Genomic DNA, 20048 nt, shown 5'->3' with positions numbered 1-20048 from the left:
CTGGTATATTGATACTTGACTCTAGGGGGAGCTAGTCCCTTATCAGTTTTATTCACACTAACACCAGTTCCTAGACATTTATTGGAAAGGCACCCCCTCCTCCTCCACTCTCTCAATGCATACTAATGCTGCTAGAGGACCCTCCTCCCTCCCACCCAGATTTCTCAGGGATGGGCGGGAGAGGGGACAGATAGCATTTTCAGTTCAGTAAGGCAGGCAATACTTATAGCCCCATGTCTTTTCAGTAAGCAATATTGATGAGCCTCTGCAACATGTCTAACCTGTGTGAGTGGTATGTACTAGACCAGAGCTAGAGGAAAAGGACATGTTTTCATCTGGATGGGGAGGCTTGTTTTGTTGAAAGAAGAAAGAAGATGAGCTGGGAGGGGGAATAACTGGCAACTGCCATTCCCCCCTTCCACATAGAGACAAGAAAAAACGGAGGCTACTGGAGTATTTGTTTTTTTCTTTCGTTCTTTGTTCTTCTTCTTCCTCATCGCCTTGCTGGGAGGTGCTTTATCTTTTCATTTGCTTGCTCTCTCTGTCCTCTGCCTCCTCATCTATTTCTCCATTTACCTGGTCTACAATTTCTTCTATTTATGAACGAGAAAAGGAAGGAAAGATTTATTTTTTCCTTTTTTAAATACCTTATCCATTCTCCCTTCCCTTACCATTCCTATAACTCCCAATCTTTCCCCCGTTACCCACACTCCCCCTCCCCCCCATTTCTCCACTCACTGTCCACCCCATAACTTTGGCTAGTTTTTGAATCCACCAGTGTTTCAATTATCCAGATTTCTCCACCAGAAAAGACAAGCTGGTTGATGACACTTTTGACCTTTTTCATGTTTTTACCTTTTCCTATTTTGTACCTCTTCTTCTCCCACAATCCTTTGCATCTCTATTTTGGGGATTCTTATTTATATTTATAGGTAGGTCTCTTAGTGTTTAGTGTCCGTCTCAATCTGTTTGTGTGTGTTACGCATCCACATAACACACACACACACACATGTTAATCCACAGTATGGCTTGGTAGAGGAATGGTTCTTTCATCAAATCATTCAGCTGGTACTTGTTTTCATGACATGCCATCCCCCTATGCTCTTTCTCTCCATCCCAAACATCACCTTTTTGCTTTTGACCTCCATCAAAACCAAAGTGATTCATCCTGCAACGCCTTCCTCTCTTCTCAGAGGAGCACATTTTCTCTCACTGTATTGCACAACAGTCTCTTCTTCTCCCATTAAATGTGTAACTGCCTCCGTTTCCTTATATTGAATCATTTTACTCACACACAGGAGGAGACTAATGCAAGATCCCAAGACAAACTCCATATCTCGCAAAAAAATAAATAAACCAATATATTATATTGTTCCCATCTCATCCTGCACCTCTTATGAAACAACTGCTGTCTGATGAAGACTGTCAAACATTATCTGTAGATCTGCGCTTAATACTCACTTGTTTCTCATTCTACTGGTCTGTCACCTGTGTATGCATCTCTCTCTACCCCCCCTCCCCCTCTCCTATCACTCTCACTCCCTCTGACACACAAGCACTCCAAGATAATGGACTAAAACCCTTGCTGCAATTCTTTACCTTTCAGAGGATCTTTTTTTCATGCTTTTCTCATCTGTCACTCTCATTTTAAGGGCCGTTCATGTCTATCCCAACATTGTTTTCCACATACACCCCCACACTTTTAATTATCCAATCATTTCTTTATTTGTTGCTCCATTTTTCATTTGCCATCAGAAAATGATTCACATATCCTAATGTTCTATACGTTAGAGGGTCATTTGGCTTTTCTGATATCATTTGAGAGTTCTGTTTACTTATATGGGGAATCATTTTTGTGAGTTATTACTGGGACTACTGTGCTATATTTTAGTTAAGGGGCAGGTCATTTAGTGTAATTATTTTTGGAACAATGTTTAGCAATAGAAGGAAAGTGTTGACAGGGTGGTGAAAAGGTTGTAGGGAACTGGTTTATTCTGAACTAACCAAAAAACGTAGACTTTTTGGTGTGAGAGGGACAGAGAGGGTGAGAGGGACAGAGAGGGTGAGAGGGTGAGAGAGGGACAGAGAGGGTGAGAGGGACAGAGAGGGTGAGAGAGGGACAGAGAGGGTGAGAGGGACAGAGAGGGAAAGAGAGTGAGAGAGGGAAAGAGAGAGTGAGAGGGAAAGAGTGAGAGTGGGAAAGAGAGAGTGAGAGAGGGAAAGAGAGAGTGAGAGAGGGAAAGTGAGTGAGAGAGGGAAAGAGAGAGTGTATTAAACACAGCAATAGACATATACATAGATAAGTAGAGCAAACCACAATTCATTCTCTCTCCACCTCTTTATATTTCCTTTTGTTCTTGATGGAGAATGTTATGATTCTCCTCTACATTATATGAAGATATTGGGGAATGGGATTTTTTAAATAAATATTCTTCACAATGATAAATGCATTCTGGATGTAGCTGTTTTCCTGAGGAATTATTCTGTCTCGGATTGGACTCCAAATGAAAGCCTCTAATTAACTGTTAATTGAAATTCAGGACTTTTTGGTGTTTTTTTCTCCGAATGGACTAAAGCTGATTTTAATACTTTTTTCTACTATTGAATTTTAATGGGATTTTACTATCAAGGATTAAGGACATCTTTTATCTTCTAGTGATATATTTGTGATTGTTACAATTTCTCCTATCTACAAACACAATTACATTTAGAATCACTCCGTATTAAGGGTTAATTAGGTGAGTACAGTGTCTCACTTACACACAAACTCTCTCTATGGCTCTTCATTTTCTTGTCATTGATTCAATGGTATGTGTGCACACATTTTGTCGTTCAATGTGGCTGTTAACATAAATATTCCAAGTCTTTCATACATAGCATTGCACCACAGTGTGTCGGTGTGTGTGTGATAGAGAGAGGTGGATATTGATCGAGTTGAACGGTGGATTATCAAAGATCAGTCATTTCCCCTAAAATCTACCAAATATATAGATGTTTTCCTTGGGCCTTTAATACCTTGTTTGAGGTCTTATAGATGTTAGTCTGTCCATAAAATCAAAAACTCTGATCTCATCACAGTCTTTCTACACATTTAGGCTACGTAATCTGTTTCTGGATCGTTCCACGAATAGTGCCCTTTGAGTCCCTTTGATACCTTCAATTATGCACCTATATTGCATTTTAAAAGCCTGTTGTATTAAATGAAGTTCCCTTTAATTTAGACCACATGGACAATTCTATATATCTGTTCAATTCAATACACTTCCCCATGTTTTCGCCATCATTGTAAAGCCGTGGTTATTTTGTTGCTTTGACAGTCATTTCTGAAGATGATTATTTATTTCTCATGATTTATGTTTCCAATTTCCCTCATTTTAAAGTCAACCTGTTACGTGAACCCAAAAGGCACTTTATTGGTGGAATGACCCATCTCCATACCTCATAAACAAGCTCCTATTTCTTTGCCTATATCTGTACTCTGTACTCTTTAAACCTTCTCCCCACCCACTCTCCAATGGAGTTCTAGACACTTCGGTTAATGTGCTGTGTGTGTGTGTGTCACTGTAAGGGAGCGAGAGTGAGTCCATTGCCCTTTCCGCCTACCTCTCCCTGCAGCTTATCCGGTGAATACATCATTATTTCAAAGGAAAACGTCAATGTGTCGCAACGTACAGTATTATGCACTTTTCTCTGTTGTCTGTTTCCACTTTGAGTTGAGAGCCTCAGTGTGTCTGCTGCAACACACCCGCCTGTCCATCCATCATATGTCCTGTGTGTTTGACCCCTTTTCTCTAATTCACTTTCCTATCATTTGGCTGACAGGGTTTGGGTTTATACTGTGTGCTGAGAATTGGTCAAGGTTACAGCTCCATACGCGTCAAATCCAACCGGGACTTGGTCTTGTAATGCTTGTCATTATCCATGGTGCGCTCTATTTTGACCCTACATGTGACTAAGAGTCTACCTGCAGATGGGCCCATAAGCCCGTGTAGTCTGTCATACCTGTCAGTAACATTGCAATGAGGCTAGATGGTTGGCCAATGTGTAACTATGGGCTCAACCACAAGGTTCTTGTGGGCCTCCTAAAAGGAAAAAACAACAACAATGTGTAGAAAGTTGATTATCATTAAACTGATAGAATTGAATACAATGGTTTTTACTAGTGTTAACGTTTTGTGTTTGTATGGGCCCACCCATCCCTTAGATTGTGGTTGGACTGATCCTCTTGGGCTTCAATTCCACATGCTGTGTGGACTTTCTGTGGTCTGTGCATATCCTGAATATTTTCAGGTCCTCTGTAGCTCAGTTGGTAGAGCATGGGGCTTTGCAACGCCAGGACTGTGAGTTGGATCCCCGGGACCACCCGTATGTAAAATATTTGCATGCGTGACTGTAAGTCGCTTTAGATAAAAGTATCTGCTAAATGGCATATTATTATTTCCATAAATAGACATATTCTAAAATGCCATTTGGCACAGCAGGACCACTGAACGTGAATTATTCAGGGTGCGTTCTGAAATTGTTTAACCTAAGTAACCATTTAAATACGCTGGAGTTTCATCCTAAAACATAGAAGTTTGCATATGATCTCCATCAAAAAGACAACGTTGTCCTGCATCTTCTACGTTTCATGTGCTGCAGCCATTGCTGACTCAATAGCAAGGCCAGGAGACAGCAGGGGCTGTGAACATTCATTATCTCCGTTCAACCACCCGTAATCTTTGTCACTCGCTATGCTGTCTAACACAGACAGGGCCTAACCCATGTCTTAGGCCTACTTCTTCCCTAAGATTATGAAACCATCTCAAACTTAGAGTAATCTGTCAGTCTCCCTCTCATTCAACCCACTGAATGCATCTGTGGATCAGACACTGGGCTTACTCACTTGGTGATTGGAGGGAGCGACAGTATATGGGGCAAGGAGACAATTTATTGGTAGTTTATTCACTCCAAGACTGGAGAATATGGGTCATGATCTGCTATAAAAAGTCTGTTTAATAATTCATCATAGCTGATTAAGAAGAGTCGTATTGACACAACGACGTAAGAGAGGCTATAACTACAGAAAAATGTGTACAGCATTTATGCCATTTTGTGTGTATTAATGGGTAGGAATAGTGGCTGGATGGTAGCTTTCTCTATTATTTTTCTCTGACGTTTTCATTTAGGGTCACCCTCTTGGTTTATGTGTTAAGTGTATGTCACTGTGATTATGTTGTGTACAGCATGTGTCGGTGTGAGGCCTATCAATCTATTAAATATAGAACTTACAATCTGTTTCCCTAGAGACATAGTTCATTATTTATCAGCATATTTAATTCATCATTTATTTACCTAAAGTATGGCCTATGCAACATGCCCTTGAACAGACAAATCCACGTTCATTCATTGAGAAATTGCTTGTAGGTTATTTTGAGATATGCATGGGTATAATTAGGATTAATAGAAGTTATTCATTACACTCCTACTGTACTAAGGGGGAATGGAGACAATTTAGTACATACAGTGCATTTGGGTAAAATACATAATTGCTTGTACTGAAGGGAAACAGCATCACTTGTTGGCCTCGTCAGTGTAGAGAAGCGTCAGGTGTGGTTGTGTGCAAGCACCAATCAGAGTGCCTGCTGGAATTTGGACCTACACTGGGTATAAAGAGCCTAGTGTTCTAATGGAAGCTCTCATTCACTGTCTGTCTGACCCAGCAAGAAAGCACATGCCTATCTCGAAGTTCCCATGAATCACATTTAGGACCTCTGAAGCCTATTGCCAAATTCCCTATTCCTTGTTCATCAATAACAGATCCGCTGCAGTCAGATGGAAACTCTATAGCAACAAATACGGCATTGCAGAAAAGGGGTAAAATAAGAAAAGTAGAGCTTTGGAGAGCAATTACATTGAACATCGCTTTACACTGTGACCCAACAAGGATTTAGCGCTCGTGCCGTTTTCCCTGAAACCACTGAGTGTTTTGAGGCGCGAAAATCCAACCACATTCTCAATCAACTGATAGAAAGGATTAGGATTTAGCGAAGAGATAAATCAAAGGAAGGTTCATTTTGAATCTCTCCACACCGTTCATGCTCTGCCAAATTCGTTAATAAATGCCCCATCTCATGAGGTATCGAAGCCAATATGTGTCAATTAATATTCTCAATTTAACACTGAAAAAGCTATAGAGTAGGCCGGACAGGAGGGAGATAAACTAAACTTGAAATCCGAGTCAATTACACATAAAAAAAACAGGAGAGCAGTACATTCTACAGGAGAGCAGTACATTTGGAAAGGTTGTTGTCTAACCTTTACAACCAGGGTCAGACCACATTGAGCCAGGACTCCATAGTCTTGGGGGGGGGGGGGGTAGCCTACTCAGTAATATTTTGTAATGTTCACACATACAGTGCCTTCGGAAAGTATTCAGACCCCTTGACTTTTTCCACATTTTGTTACTTTACAGCCTTATTCAAAATAAATTTACTCAGTACTTTGTTGAAAAACCAGTGATTACATCCTCGAGTCTTCTTGGGTATGGCGCTACTAGCTTGGCATACTTCTATTTGGGGAGTTTCTCTCATTCTTCTCTGCAGATCCTCGCTGCACAGCTATTTTCAGGTCACTACAGAGATGTTCGATCGGGTTCAAGTCTGGGCTCTGGCTGAGCCCCTCAAGAACATTCAGAGACTTGTCCCGAAGCCACGCCTGCGTTGTCTTGGCTGTGTGCTTAGGGTCGTTGTCCTGTTGGATGGTGAACCTTTGCCCCAGTCTGAGGTTGTCAGAGCTCTGGAGCAGGTTTTCATCAAGTATCTCTCTGTACTTTGCTCCGTTCATCTTTCCCTCATTCCTGACTAGTCTCCCAGTCCCTGGCGCATAAAAACATCCCTGCAGTATGATACTGCCACCACCATGCTTCACCATAGGGATGGTGCCAGGTTTCCTCCAAACGTGACGCTTGACATTCAGGCCAAAGAGTTCAATCTTGGTTTCATCAGATCAAAGAATCTTGTTTCTCATGGTCTGAGAGTCTTTAGGTGCCTTTTGGCAAACACCAAGCGGGCTGCCATGTGCCATTTACAGAGGAGTGGCTTCTGTCTGGCCACTCTACCATAAAGGCCTGATTGGTGGAGTGCTGCAAAGATGGTTGTCCTTCTGGAAGATTCTCCCATCTCCACAGAGGAACTCTGGAGCTCTGTCAGAGTGACCATCGGGTTCTTGGTCACCTCCCTGGCAAAGGCCCTTCACCCCCGATGGCTCAGTTTGGAATAGTCTTGGTGGTTCCAAACTTCTTCCATTTAAGAATGATGGAAGACACTGTGTTCTTGGGTACCTTCAATTCTGCAGACATTTTTTGGTACCCTTCCCCAGATCTGTGCCTCAACACAATCCAGTCTCAGAACTCTACAGACAATTCCTTTGACCTCATGGCTTGGTTTTTGCTCTGACATGCTTTGTCAACAGAGGGAGGTGTATGCCTTTCCAAATAATGTCCAATCAATTGAATTTACCACAGGTGGTCTCCAATCAAGTTGTAGAAACATCTCAAGGATGATCAATGGAAACAGGATGCACCTTAGCTCAATTTGAGCGAAGGTTCTAAATACTTACGTAAATAAGGTATTTCAAAATAATAATAATAATAATAATAATGTTTTCGCTTTGTCATTATGGGGATTGTGTAGATTGATGAGAATTTGTATTTATTTAATGCATTTTAGAATAAGGCTGTAATGTATAATATTTAACATTTTGTTTGGGGGGAGGGGGTGAATAGCCTTCTCAGTATTATTTTGTAATGTTACCCTATAGGACTAGATGCTTAAAATAACCTTGTTTTGACATGACATGAACATTTGTAGCAGTAGCCTAGTAAGCCATTGACTCCACCCCATCCATTTAATGGGTCCTTTTTCATAATGCTAAAAATACTGTAGGCCTACAGTGAGTGAAAAAAGTATTTGATCCCCTGCTTTTGTACATTTGCCCGCTGACAAAGAAATGATCAGTCTATAATTTTAATAGTAGGTTTATTTGAACAGTGAGAGACAGAATAACAACAAAATCCAGAAAAACGCATGTCAAAAATGTTATAAATTGATTTGCATTTTAATGAGGGAAATAAGTATTTGACCCCCTCTCAATCAGAAAGATTTCTGGCTCCCAGGTGTTTTTTATACAGGTAACGAGCTGAGATTAGGAGCACACTCTTAAAGGGAGTGCTCCTAATCTCAGTTTGTTACCTGTATAAAAGACACCTGTCCACAGAAGCAATCAATCAATCAGATTCCAAACTCTCCACCATGGCCAAGACCAAAGAGCTCTCCAAGGATGTCAGAGACAAGATTGTAGACCTACACAAGGCTGGAATGGGCTACAAGACCATCGCCAAGCAGCTTGGTGAGAAGGTGACAACAGTTGGTGCGATTATTCGCAAATGGAAGAAACACAAAAGAACTGTCAATCTCCCTCGGCCTGGGGCTCCATGCAGGATCTCACCTCGTGGAGTTGCAAGGATCATGAGTACGTTGAGGAATCAGCCCAGAACTACACGGGTGGATCTTGTCAATGATTTCAAGGCAGCTGTGACCATAGTCACCAAGAAAACAATTGGTAACACACTACGCCGTGAAGGACTGAAATTTTGCAGCGCCTGCAAGGTCCCCTTGCTCAAGACAGCACATATACATGCCCGGCTGAAGTTTGCCAATGAACATCTGAATGATTCAGAAGACAACTGGGTGAAAGTGTTGTAGTCAGATGAGACCAAAATGGAGCTCTTTGGCCCCAAGAACATCATCCCCACCATCAAACATGGAGGTGGAAACATTATGCTTTGGGGGTATTTTTCTGCTAAGGGGACAGGACAACTTCACCGCATCAAAGGGATGATGGACGGGGCCATGTACCGTCAAATCTTGGGTGAGAATCTCCTTCCCTCAGCCAGGTCATTGAAAATGGGTCGTGGATGGGTATTCCAGCATGAAAATGACCCAAAACACATGGCTAAGGCAACAAAGGAGTGGCTCAAGTAGAAGCACATTAAGTTCCTGAAGTGGCCTAGCCAGTCTCCAGACCTTAATCCCATAGAAAATCTGTGGAGGGAGCTGAAGGTTCGAGTTGCCAACATCATCCTTGAAACCTTAATGACTTGGAGAAGATCTGCAAAGAGGAGTGGGACAAAATCCCTCCTGAGATGTGTGCAAACCTGGTGGCCAACTACAAGAAACGTCTGACCTCTGTGATTGCCAACAAGGGTTTTGCCACCAAGTACTAAGTCATGTTTTGCAGAGGGTTCAAATACTTATTTCCCTCATTAAAATGCAAATCAATTTATAACAATTTTGACGTCTTTTTCTGGATTTTTTTGTTGTTATTCTGTCTTTCACTGTTCAAATAAACCTACCATTAAAATTATAGACTGATAATTTCTTTGTCAGTGGGCAAACGTACAAAATCAGCAGGGGATCAAATACTTTTTTCCCTCAATGTATCTCTAGCCCGTTCATAGACGGTCATGTTAAACATACAGTGCCTTCAGAAAGTACACACCCCTTGACATTTTCACATTTTGTTGTGTTACAGCCTGAATTTCTAATCAAATCAAATCAAATCAAATGTATTTATATAGCCCTTCGTACATCAGCTGATATCTCAAAGTGCTGTACAGAAACCCAGCCTAAAACCCCAAACAGCAAGCAATGCAGGTGTAGAAGCACGGTGGCTAGGAAAAACTCCCTAGAAAGACCAATACCTAGGAAGAAACCTAGAGAGGAACCAGGCTATGTGGGGTGGCCAGTCCTCTTCTGGCTGTGCCGGGTGGAGATTATAACAGAACATGGCCAAGATGTTCAAATGTTCATAAATGACCAGCATGGTCGAATAATAATAAGGCAGAACAGTTGAAACTAGAGCAGCAGCACAGTCAGGTGGAAGTTGAAACTGGAGCAGCAGCATGGCCAGGTGGACTGGGGACAGCAAGGAGTCATCATGTCAGGTAGTCCTGGGGCATGGTCCTAGGGCTCAGGTCCTCCGAGAGAGAGAAAGAAAGAGAGAAGGAGAGAATTAGAGAACGCACACTTAGATTCACACATGACACCGAATAGGACAGGAGAAGTACTCCAGATATAACAAACTGACCCCAGCCCCCCAACACATAAACTACTGCAGCATAAATACTGGAGGCTGAGACAGGAGGCGTCAGGAGACACTGTGGCCCCATCCGAGGACACCCCCGGACAGGGCCAAACAGGAAGGATATAACCCCACCCACTTTGCCAAAGCACAGCCCCCACACCACTAAAAATGGATTAAATTGAGATTGTTTTGTCACTGGCCTGCACACAATACCCTATAATGTCAAAGTGGAATTATGTTTTTCGAATGTTTACAAATTCATTTAAAATGAAAAGCTGAAATGTCTTGCGTCAATAAGTACCCTTTGTTATGACAAGCCTAAATAAGTTCAGGAGTGAAAATGTGCTTAACAGGTCACATAATAAGTTGCATGGACTCACTCTGAATGACTACCTTATCTCTGTAGCCTACACATACAATTATCTCTAAGGTCCCTCAGTCGGGCCTCCCGAGTGATGCAGTGGTCTAAAGCACTGCATCGCAGTGCTAGCTGTGTCACTAGAGATTCTGGGTTTGAGTCTAAAATATTGTGCAGAAATTTGATTACATGCCTGTTAGTGAACATTTCTCCTTTGCCAAGATGATCCATCCACCTGAGAGGTGTGACATATCAAGAAGCTGATTAAACAGCATGATCATTACACAGGTGCACCTTGTGCTACAGACAATAAAAGGCCACATTAAAATGTGCAGTTTTGTCACACAACACAATGCCAAAGATGTCTCACGTTTTGAGGGAGCTTGCAATTGCCATGCTGACTGCAGAAATGTCCACCAGAGCTGTTGCTAGATAATTTAATGTTAATTTCTCTCCCATAAGCCACCTCCAACTTCGTTTTGGAGAATTTGGCAGTACATACAAATGGCCTCACATTCGCAGACCACGTTTAACCACACCAGCCCAGGACCTCCACATCTGGCTTCTTCTCCTGCAGGATTGTCTGAGACCAGCCACCCGGACAGCTGATGAAACTGTGGGTTTGCACAACCAAAGAATTTCTGCAGAAACTGTCAGAAACCATCTCAGGGATGCTCATCTGCTTGCTCGTCGTCCTCAGCATAGTCTTGACATGACTGCAGTTCGCCGTCGTAACCAACTTTAGGGGCAAATGCTCTCCTTCAATGGTCACTGGCACACTGGAGAAGTGTGCTCTTCATGGATGAATCCCGGTTTCACCTGTACCGGGCAGATGGCAGACTGCATGTATGGCGTTGTGTGGGTGAGCGGTTTGCTGATATCAGTGTTGTGAACAGAGTGCCCCATGGTGGCGTTAGAGTTAGGGTATGGGCAGGCATAAGCTACGGACAATGAACACAATTTTGTCAATGGCAATTTGAATGCACAGAGATACTGTGACGAGATCCTGAGCCATTCACCTCATGTTTAAGCGGAATAATGCACGGCCCCATATTTCAAGGATCTGTACACACTTCCTGGAAGCTGAAAATGGCACAGTTCGTCAATGGCCTGCTTACCAGACATGTCATCCATTAAGCATGTTTGGGATGCTCTGGATCGATGTGTATGACAGCATGTTCCAATTCCCTCCAATATCCAGCAACTTCTAACAGCCATTGAAAAGGAGTGGGACAACATTCCAAAGGCCACAATCAACAACCTGATAAATTCTATGCGAAAGAGATGTCACACTGCATGGTAGAGTGGCCAGACAGAAGCCACTCCTCAGTAAAAAGCACATGGCAGCCCGCTTGGTGTTTTCCTAAAGGCACTTAAAGTATTCTCAGATCATGAGAAACGAGATTCTCTGGTCTGATGAAACCAAGATTGAACTCTTTGGCCTGAATGCCAAGCGTCACGTCTGGAGGAAACCTGGCACCATTCCTACAATGAAGCATGGTGGCAGCATCATGCTGTGTGGATGTTTTACAGTGTCAGGGACTGGGACACTAGTCAGGATCGAGGGAAAGATGATCGGAGCAAAGTACAGAGAGATCCTTGACGAAAACCTGCTCTAGAGCGCTTAGGACCTCAGACTGGGGTGAAGGACAATGACCCTAAGCACACAGCCAAGACAACACAGGAGTGGCTTTGGGACAAGTCTCTGAATGTCCTTGAGTGACCCAGCCAGAGACCGGACTTTCACCCAATCAAACATCTCTGTAGAGACCTGAAAACAGCTGTGCAGCGACACTACCCATCCAACCTGAGAGGTTGAGAGGATCTGCAGAGAAGAATGGGACAAACTCCCCAAATACTGGTGTGACAAGTTTTATACCCAAAAAGACTCGAGGCTGTAATCACTGCCAAAGGTGCTTCAACAAAGTACTGAGTAAAGGGTCTGAATACTTACGTAATATTTAAGTTTTCAATTTTTTATAAAATTGCAGAAATGTCATAATGACAAAATGCTTTGTCATTATGGGGTATTGTGTGTAGATTGATGAGGGGGTAAAACGATTTAATCCATTTTGAATAAGGCTGTAACGTAACAAAATGTGGAGAATGTCAGTGCGTCTGAATACTTCCCGAAGGCATTGTAAATCTGCTTGAAAATCTACCAATGATCAACAACCAATTTGACAGAGCTTGAACAATTTTTAAACGAATAGTGACAGGCATATTTACCCAGATAGACTCACAGCTGTAATTGCTGACAAAGGGGATTCTAACAGGTATTGATTCAGAGGATTGAATACTTATCTAATCAAGATATATTACGTTTTTTATGTTTCATACATTTTTATGTTTCATACAATTTTTTCTCCACTATGACTACAGTATTTTTTGTAGATCATTGACAAATAGTTACAATTAAATCCATTTTAATCCCTCTTTATAACACAGCAAAATGTGAAAAAAAGTCAGGTGAATACTATCTGAAGGCACTGTATACCGTCTGTCCATAAACTTGCCGCCCAAGACAAAGGCTCCGACGCTGTCCTGAAGCTTTGTCTGAATGTCACTATGCCTCGCTTGTCATACGGTTTGGGAAACATTTAGAACTTAACTTTCACATCAGCGAGAAAGAATAATAATACATCAAAAAATAGTTAGTACACACCTTTACAGGGGCGGCAGGTAGCCTTGTGGTTTAGAGCGTTGGGCCAGAAACCGAAAGGTTGCTGGTTCAAATCCATGAGCCGACTAGGTGAGAAATCTGTCAATGTGCCCTTTGAGCAAGGCACTTAACCTTAGTTGCTTCTGCAAATCTCTGTATATATGAGCGTCTGCTAAATGAATAAAACATTTAAATGTATAGCAGCCATATTGCCATGTTACAGCCCTTGTTTACGGAAGACAGAGGCGACCACCTGTTTTAATTAGCTATCGAAGTGTCTCCGAACACCTGTGTGTAACGGAAAAAGGGCGTCAGAATAGTGTTGTAACTGAAAATTACTGTCGACTGCAACTCTGTTAAAACTACTTTAAACAGTGTACAGTAAGTGTATATTTTGCATTTGTGAAGTTATTTTGATTTGAGAATAGAGGGCTTTAAATTTCCAAAAATGTATCGCAAGCGAGGATTATTAACGTTTTCAAATGTTAAACAGAGCATCGGGATTGAAGTTAACATGGACCCTGCTGTGGTCTGTACCTTCAGCTGAGAACCCAAGAGTGGGAAGCTGTAAGTCCCTTTAGGCTAGCTCTTGAGAACCCAAGAGTGGGAAGCTGTAAGTCCCTTTAGGCTAGCTCTTGAGAACCCAAGGATGGGAAGCTGTAAGTCCCTTTAGGCTAGCTCTTGAGAACCCAAGAGTGGGAAGCTGTAAGTCACTTTAGGCTAGCTCTTGAGAACCCAAGAGTGGGAAGCTGTAAGTCACTTTAGGCTAGCTCTTGAGAACCCAAGAGTGGGAAGCTGTAAGTCCCTTTAGGCTAGCTCTTGAGAACCCAAGGATGGCCAATCTCAAAGGCCTATGTACACGATTATATCAAGACATCAATTTAGTATGAAATAAAATCCAAGACCAAAAATATGGCTCATATTATCTGAAGTCTCATACCTTATTGATGTGTTGAGTCTTTTTCCTTCCATTTACACACGCTCTTTGGATATTCAGGCCTGCATGCACAGTATCATCATAGCCATCAAAATGTAAATGAACTGTCATAATGTAATACATACTTCAATGCTACTTGGTTTGTACAGTCGTGGCTAAAAGTTTTGAGAATGACACAAATATTAATTTCACAAAGTCTGCTGCCTGAGTTTGTATGATGGCAATTTGCATATACTCCAGAATGTTATGAAGAGTGATCAGATGTATTGCAATTGAATTGCAAAGTCCCTCGTTGCCATGCAAATGAACTGAATCCCCAAAAACATTTCCACTGCATTTCAGCCCTGCCACAAAAGGACCAGCTGTTATCATGTCAGTGATTCTCTCGTTGACACAGGTGTGAGTGTTGACAAGGACAAGGCTGGAGATCACTCTGTCATGCTGATTGAGTTCGAATAACAGACTGGAAGCTTAAAAAGGAGGGTGGTGCTTGGAATCATTGTTCTTCCTCTGTCAAGCATGGTTACCTGCAAGGAAACACGTGCTGTCATCATTGCTTTGCACAAAAAGGGCTTCACAGGCAAGGATATTGCTGCCAGTAAGATTGCACCTAAATCAACCATTTATCGGATCAACAAGAACTTCAAGGAGAGCTGTTCAATTGTTGTGAAAAGGCTTCAGGGCGCCCAAGAAAGTCCAGCAAGCGCCAGGACCGTCTCCTAAAGTTGATTCAGCTGTGGAATCGGGGCACCACCAGTACAGAGCTTGCTCAGGAATGGCAGCAGGCAGGTGTGAGTGCATCTGCACACACAGTGAAGCAAAGACTTTTGGAGGATGGCCTGGTGTCAAGGAGGGCAGCAAAGAAGCCACTTCTCTCCAGGAGAAACATCAGGGACAGACCGATATTCTGTGAAAGGTACAGGGATTGGACTGCTGAGGACTGGGGTAAAGTCATTTTATTTGATGAATTCCCTTTCCGATTGTTTGGGGCGTCCGGACAAAAGCTTGTCCTGAGAAGACAAGGTGAGCACTACCATCAGTCCTGTGTCATGCCAACAGTAAAGCATCCTGAGACCATTCATGTGTGGGGTTGCTTCTCAGCCAAGGGAGTGGGCTAACTCATAATTTTGCCTAAGAACACAGCCATGAATAAATATTGATACCAACACATCCTCCGAGAGCAACTTCTCCCAACCATTCAGGAACAGTTTGGTGACGAACAATGCCTTTTTCAGCATGATGGAGCACCTTGCCATAAGGCAAAAGTGATAAGTAAGTGTCTCTGGGAACAAAACATAGATATTTTGGGTCCATGGCCAGGAAACTCCCCAGACCTTAATCCCATTGAGAACTTATGGTCAATCCTCAAGAGGCGGGTGGACAAACAAAACCTCACAAATTCTGACAAACTCCAAGCATTGATTATGCAAGAATGGGCTGCCATCAGTCAGGATGTGGCCCAGAAGTTAATTGACAGCATGCCAGGGCGGATTGCAGAGGTCTTGAAAAAGAAGGGTCAACACTGCAAATATTGACTCTTTGCATCAACTTCATGTAATTGTCAATAAAATCCTTTGACACGTATGAAAGGATTGTAATTATATCTTATCTGTCAAAAATATCTAAAGACACTGAAGCAGCAAACTTTGTGAAAATTAATATTTGTGTCATTCTCAAAACTTTTGGCCACGACTGTAGATGTAACAGGTTCCTGTGTTGTCATGACAGAGCTGTTTTAAAGTTTTTGATTAGGCTATTGTGATGCATCTCTTTCTTGTCTTTTTCCATGTGTGTGCATCTCAGTTCACCCTCCCTCAGTCTGAGGCTATGAGAGGGAGAGAGGAGTCCCAGGCCTCACCATCATGCTACTTCTGAGAAGCAGGGATGACATTTTGGCTGCCAATACACAAGGTAGGACACACTGATGGACCTTTTTTAGACTATTATTGTCTTACAGCAACTACCCACACAACCCATCTCATCCCTGAGTGTGTGTGTTAGTCACACACTGTAGTTTACACACTGGGGATACTGTATGTATGAGAGTTTGTCTCGTGTTGATATTCTTCTGCTCGTCTGTGAAAATGAGTCAACAACATCTCAAATTCTACAACATCTCCAGGTTTACACAGTTTCGGTGTCCCATAAAACTGTAATCTCCAGCATAAACATATCAATGTGGAGATGGTTTGTGGTGGTAGTGGTGCAGGGTGAGACTTGCAGGCCTTGTGGTAGAAAGGGACACAGGATTTTAGCGTTGTGCGCTTTTTGATCGATGGACTGCGTCAGTGTGTGAGCTTTACTTGGTTATTCAACCTGACCCAGCCGCTATTGACTACTGGCTTAATTTGCATGGCTCTACGGATATTGATCAAGCAATTAAAGGATTTGTTGAATGAGATTTTGTGACAAAAGGTTGTGCCCATCTGTGTGTATATTGAGTTCAGATTTTGTATGTAGGCCTATGCGTGTCTGTGTTTTGTTATGTGTGATAAGATGAAGAAGACATTTGTTATTCCCTGAAGTCCGACTGAGATTGGGCTCGCTACGTATATGAATACAGAAACAGTAAATAATGGCCCATAAACAGCTATTATCAACCAGAGCCATTATCATATTTTTCATATTTTCCTCTTTGCAATGCGTTCAGCTCATCTCTCTCTCAATACTCGTTCCCTCTCTCACATGCATCCTCTGACTCTCACTATCATTTTGACTTTGAACGTACGCTCTCCCCCTTTTCCACCCTCCTATCGTCTTTTTCTCCGTGCACTGTTAATCGGGCATGACTTTCAAGAGACTGAGCCACCATACGGAGTGTGAGACCGAGAAACTATATTATTCTCTTATGGGCTCTAGATGTGAGCACACTACAAATGCTATTACTACTATGACTGAAAAGCACCGCCCTTAACAACGGCCTTCTTTACTGTTCATGGAACACTCTATGCTGTTACTAACTGCTGCATTATTAGACCTAGCATTGATATAGAACATAACCAAATCAGCAATATTATTGAATAATATTATCCATTTAACTACTCCGTTTCAACTCCACTGACTTTTACATTGAGTGTGTTTAAGCCTTTTTAATAGCAATATTTTTTATACATGAGGCTATTAGGCCTAAATCCAATCATTTTTTTTCTCTCTAATCTTTTATGAAGCTTAGAAACTAAACAGGACATTTTAGAATAATAGTTTGAATAAGGATATTGGTCTATCAGAATTATAGTTCATAGATCGGTTTTAGGTCTTATCTATAGCTCATGTATACCTATTACAAAAGGGATTTCTTCTCTTTGTTGTATTACTGTAGCCTTTATCATTGCCATGCACAGTTATGTTTCAATGCTCTGTGGCTTGGCTCTTGTGTTAGTCATTTTTCTTTTGACTGATGGAGAGAACGGTCTCGAAGCAGATGGAGAGCAAGATAATAGATTGCTATTTGAGCTGGTATAAAGGAAACCTTTTAAAATGGTGTTTTGTTTTACTAAGTCATCAAAGCGGTTTAAAAATAGACTCTCGAGCAGCACGTACAGGTATGGATCCCAACACATGTCAGAGGTAGACATGCAGTGGCATATACAATACAATACAGCTACAACCTTTGATCTTGAAAATAGTCTGAAATATTCTAAAATAAGCACACTCTACCCTCCTCCTCACCATAAAACCTAATTAAAAGATAAAGGATGAGTAGGACTTACTACACATGGAGTTATGTATCTTGTCAATATCTTGACACTTGCTCCAGTGTTTTATACCGCTTTACCCTCTTTGCTGAATAGAAAGAGAGAGAGAATGTTTCTTTCAACTTATCCATAAAAGGAGGCAAAATTGATATCCTGAAAGTTAGTTAGCATAAATGAGGAGGGAAGGATAGTGAAGAGACTAAGACTATTCTTCAAATTTCTGAAGATGAACATAGGCCTAGATATAGTAGATTTGGGAATAAAATGGCTATTGATTGTCTGTTGCTTATGTTTGATGGCTTGTGAGAGTATGGTGTGGTGTGTATTGGATCATCAACAATACTATTTCAATATTGTAGGCCTATTTGTGAATATTCGGGGACATATAAAAACAAATGATTACTGTGTAGTCTTTCTAGGTTAGGATCTGTGGAATATATTCAACATCAATCTGGCTAATATCCAATTATTGAAGAATGTAGTGGCTGTTGTAGAATTATATGGAAACTATTGGCTTCAATAGGTTTTATTGCAGAGGTAATGCTATCAATGAATATTAATTGGATCTACCAGAATCACCTTTTTAGATTGACCTGACACATGTCAGGCTGAGCATAGAACTGACTGAATTGTCAACAGGAATCAATACACCTTCACTCATCCTTGTCTCCACAGAGGAACATAAGTCACCTGGAAAACTGCCTCGAGACCCAATCATTAGCTGAGCATTGAATTCCAACATTTGCTTTGGTGACATCTGTTACCTTCAGGCACTTCTTTGGATACTGCCGTGTCGAGACTTCAGAGGTGTATGTTGATGCTCCAGTTGCTGTATGTATGTATGGAAAAAACTACATGCACATAGCTTTGAACAGTTGTACAGTTGAAGTCGGAAGTTTACATACACCTTAGCCAAATACATTTAAACTCCGTTTTTTTTACAATTCCTGACACCTTGTTAAAAAAAATCCCTGTCTTAGGTCAGTTAGGATCAGCACTTTATTTTAAGAATGTGAAATGTGAGAATAATAGTAGAGAGAGTGATTTTATTTCAGCTTGTATTTCTTTCATCACCTTCCCAGTGGGTCAGAAGTTTACATACACTCAATTAGTATTTGGTAGCATTGCCTTTAAATTGTCTAACTTGGGTCAAACGTTTTGGGTAGACTTCCACAAGCTTCCCACAATAAGTTGGGTGAATTTTGGCCCATTCCTCCTGACAGAGCTGGCATAAGTGTGTCAGGTTTGTAGGCCTCCTTGCTAGCTTTTTCAGTTCTGCCCACAAATTTTCTATAGGATTGAAGTCAGGGCTTTGTGATGGCCACTCCAATACCTTGACTTTGTTGTTCTTGAGCCATTTTGCCACAACTTTGGAAGTATACTTGGGGTCATTGTCCATTTGAAAGACCCATTTGCGACCAAGCTTTAACTTCGTGACTGATGTCTTGAGATGTTGCTTCAATATATCCACATAATTCTCCTTCCATGTGATGCCATCTATTTTGTGAAGTGCACCAGTCCTTCCTGCAGCAAAGCACCCCCACAACATTATGCTGCCACCCCGTGCTTCACGGTTGGGATGGTGTTCTTTCAGCTTGCAAGCCTCCCCCTTTTTCCTCCAAACATAGTGATGGTCATTATGGCCAAACAGTTCTATTTTTGTTTTATCAGATCTTTGTCCCCATGTGCAGTTGCAAACCGTAGTCTGGATTTTTTATGGCGGTTTTGGAGAAGTGGCTTCTTCCTTGCTGAGCGGCCATTCAGGTTATGTCGATATAGGACTCGTTTTACTGTGGATATAGATAATTTTGTGCCTGTTTCCTCCAGCATCTTCACAAGGTCCTTGCTGTTGTTCTGGGATTGATTTGCACTTTTCGCACCAAAGTGCGTTCATCTCTAGGAGACAGAACGTGTCTCCTTCCTGAGCGGTATGACGGCTGTGTGGTCCCATGGTGTTTATACTTGCGTACTATTGTTTGTACAGATGAACGTGGTACCTTCAGGCCTTTGGAAAGTACTCCCAAGGATGAACCAGACTTGTGGAGGTCTACATTGTTTTGTTGTTTTTTGTTTTTTTTGTTTTTTTGTTTGATATCTTTAGATTTCCCCTGATGTCAAGCAAGAGGCACTGAGGTTGAAGGTAGGCCTTGAAATACATCCCGAGGTACACCTCCAATTGACTCAAATGATGTCACTTAGCCTATCAGAAACCTCTAAAGCCATGACATCATTTTCTGGAATTTTCCAAGCTGTTTAAAGGCACAGTCAACA

The 20048-nt window shown here is 41.8% G+C and overlaps 1 protein-coding gene across 2 annotated transcripts in view; it reads left to right on the top strand.

Moving 5' to 3' along the window:
* Positions 1 to 93: 93 nt before the first annotated feature.
* Positions 94 to 20048, top strand: part of LOC109891962 (glutamate receptor ionotropic, NMDA 2B) — a 98968-nt gene continuing 79013 nt past the window's right edge. For both annotated transcript variants that reach the window (XM_031820359.1, XM_031820358.1), the window contains exons 1-2: positions 94 to 932; positions 15886 to 15993. In XM_031820359.1, the coding sequence (XP_031676219.1) occupies positions 15967 to 15993 (27 nt within the window). In that variant the 5' untranslated portion in view covers positions 94 to 932; positions 15886 to 15966. The remainder of the gene's footprint in view (positions 933 to 15885; positions 15994 to 20048) is intronic.

This window comes from Oncorhynchus kisutch, unplaced genomic scaffold (assembly GCF_002021735.2).
Source record: "Oncorhynchus kisutch isolate 150728-3 unplaced genomic scaffold, Okis_V2 scaffold3274, whole genome shotgun sequence".
Classification (NCBI taxonomy): domain Eukaryota; kingdom Metazoa; phylum Chordata; class Actinopteri; order Salmoniformes; family Salmonidae; genus Oncorhynchus; species Oncorhynchus kisutch.
Note: the sequence above shows the minus strand (reverse complement) of the source record. Positions and strands in the feature narration are given on the sequence as shown.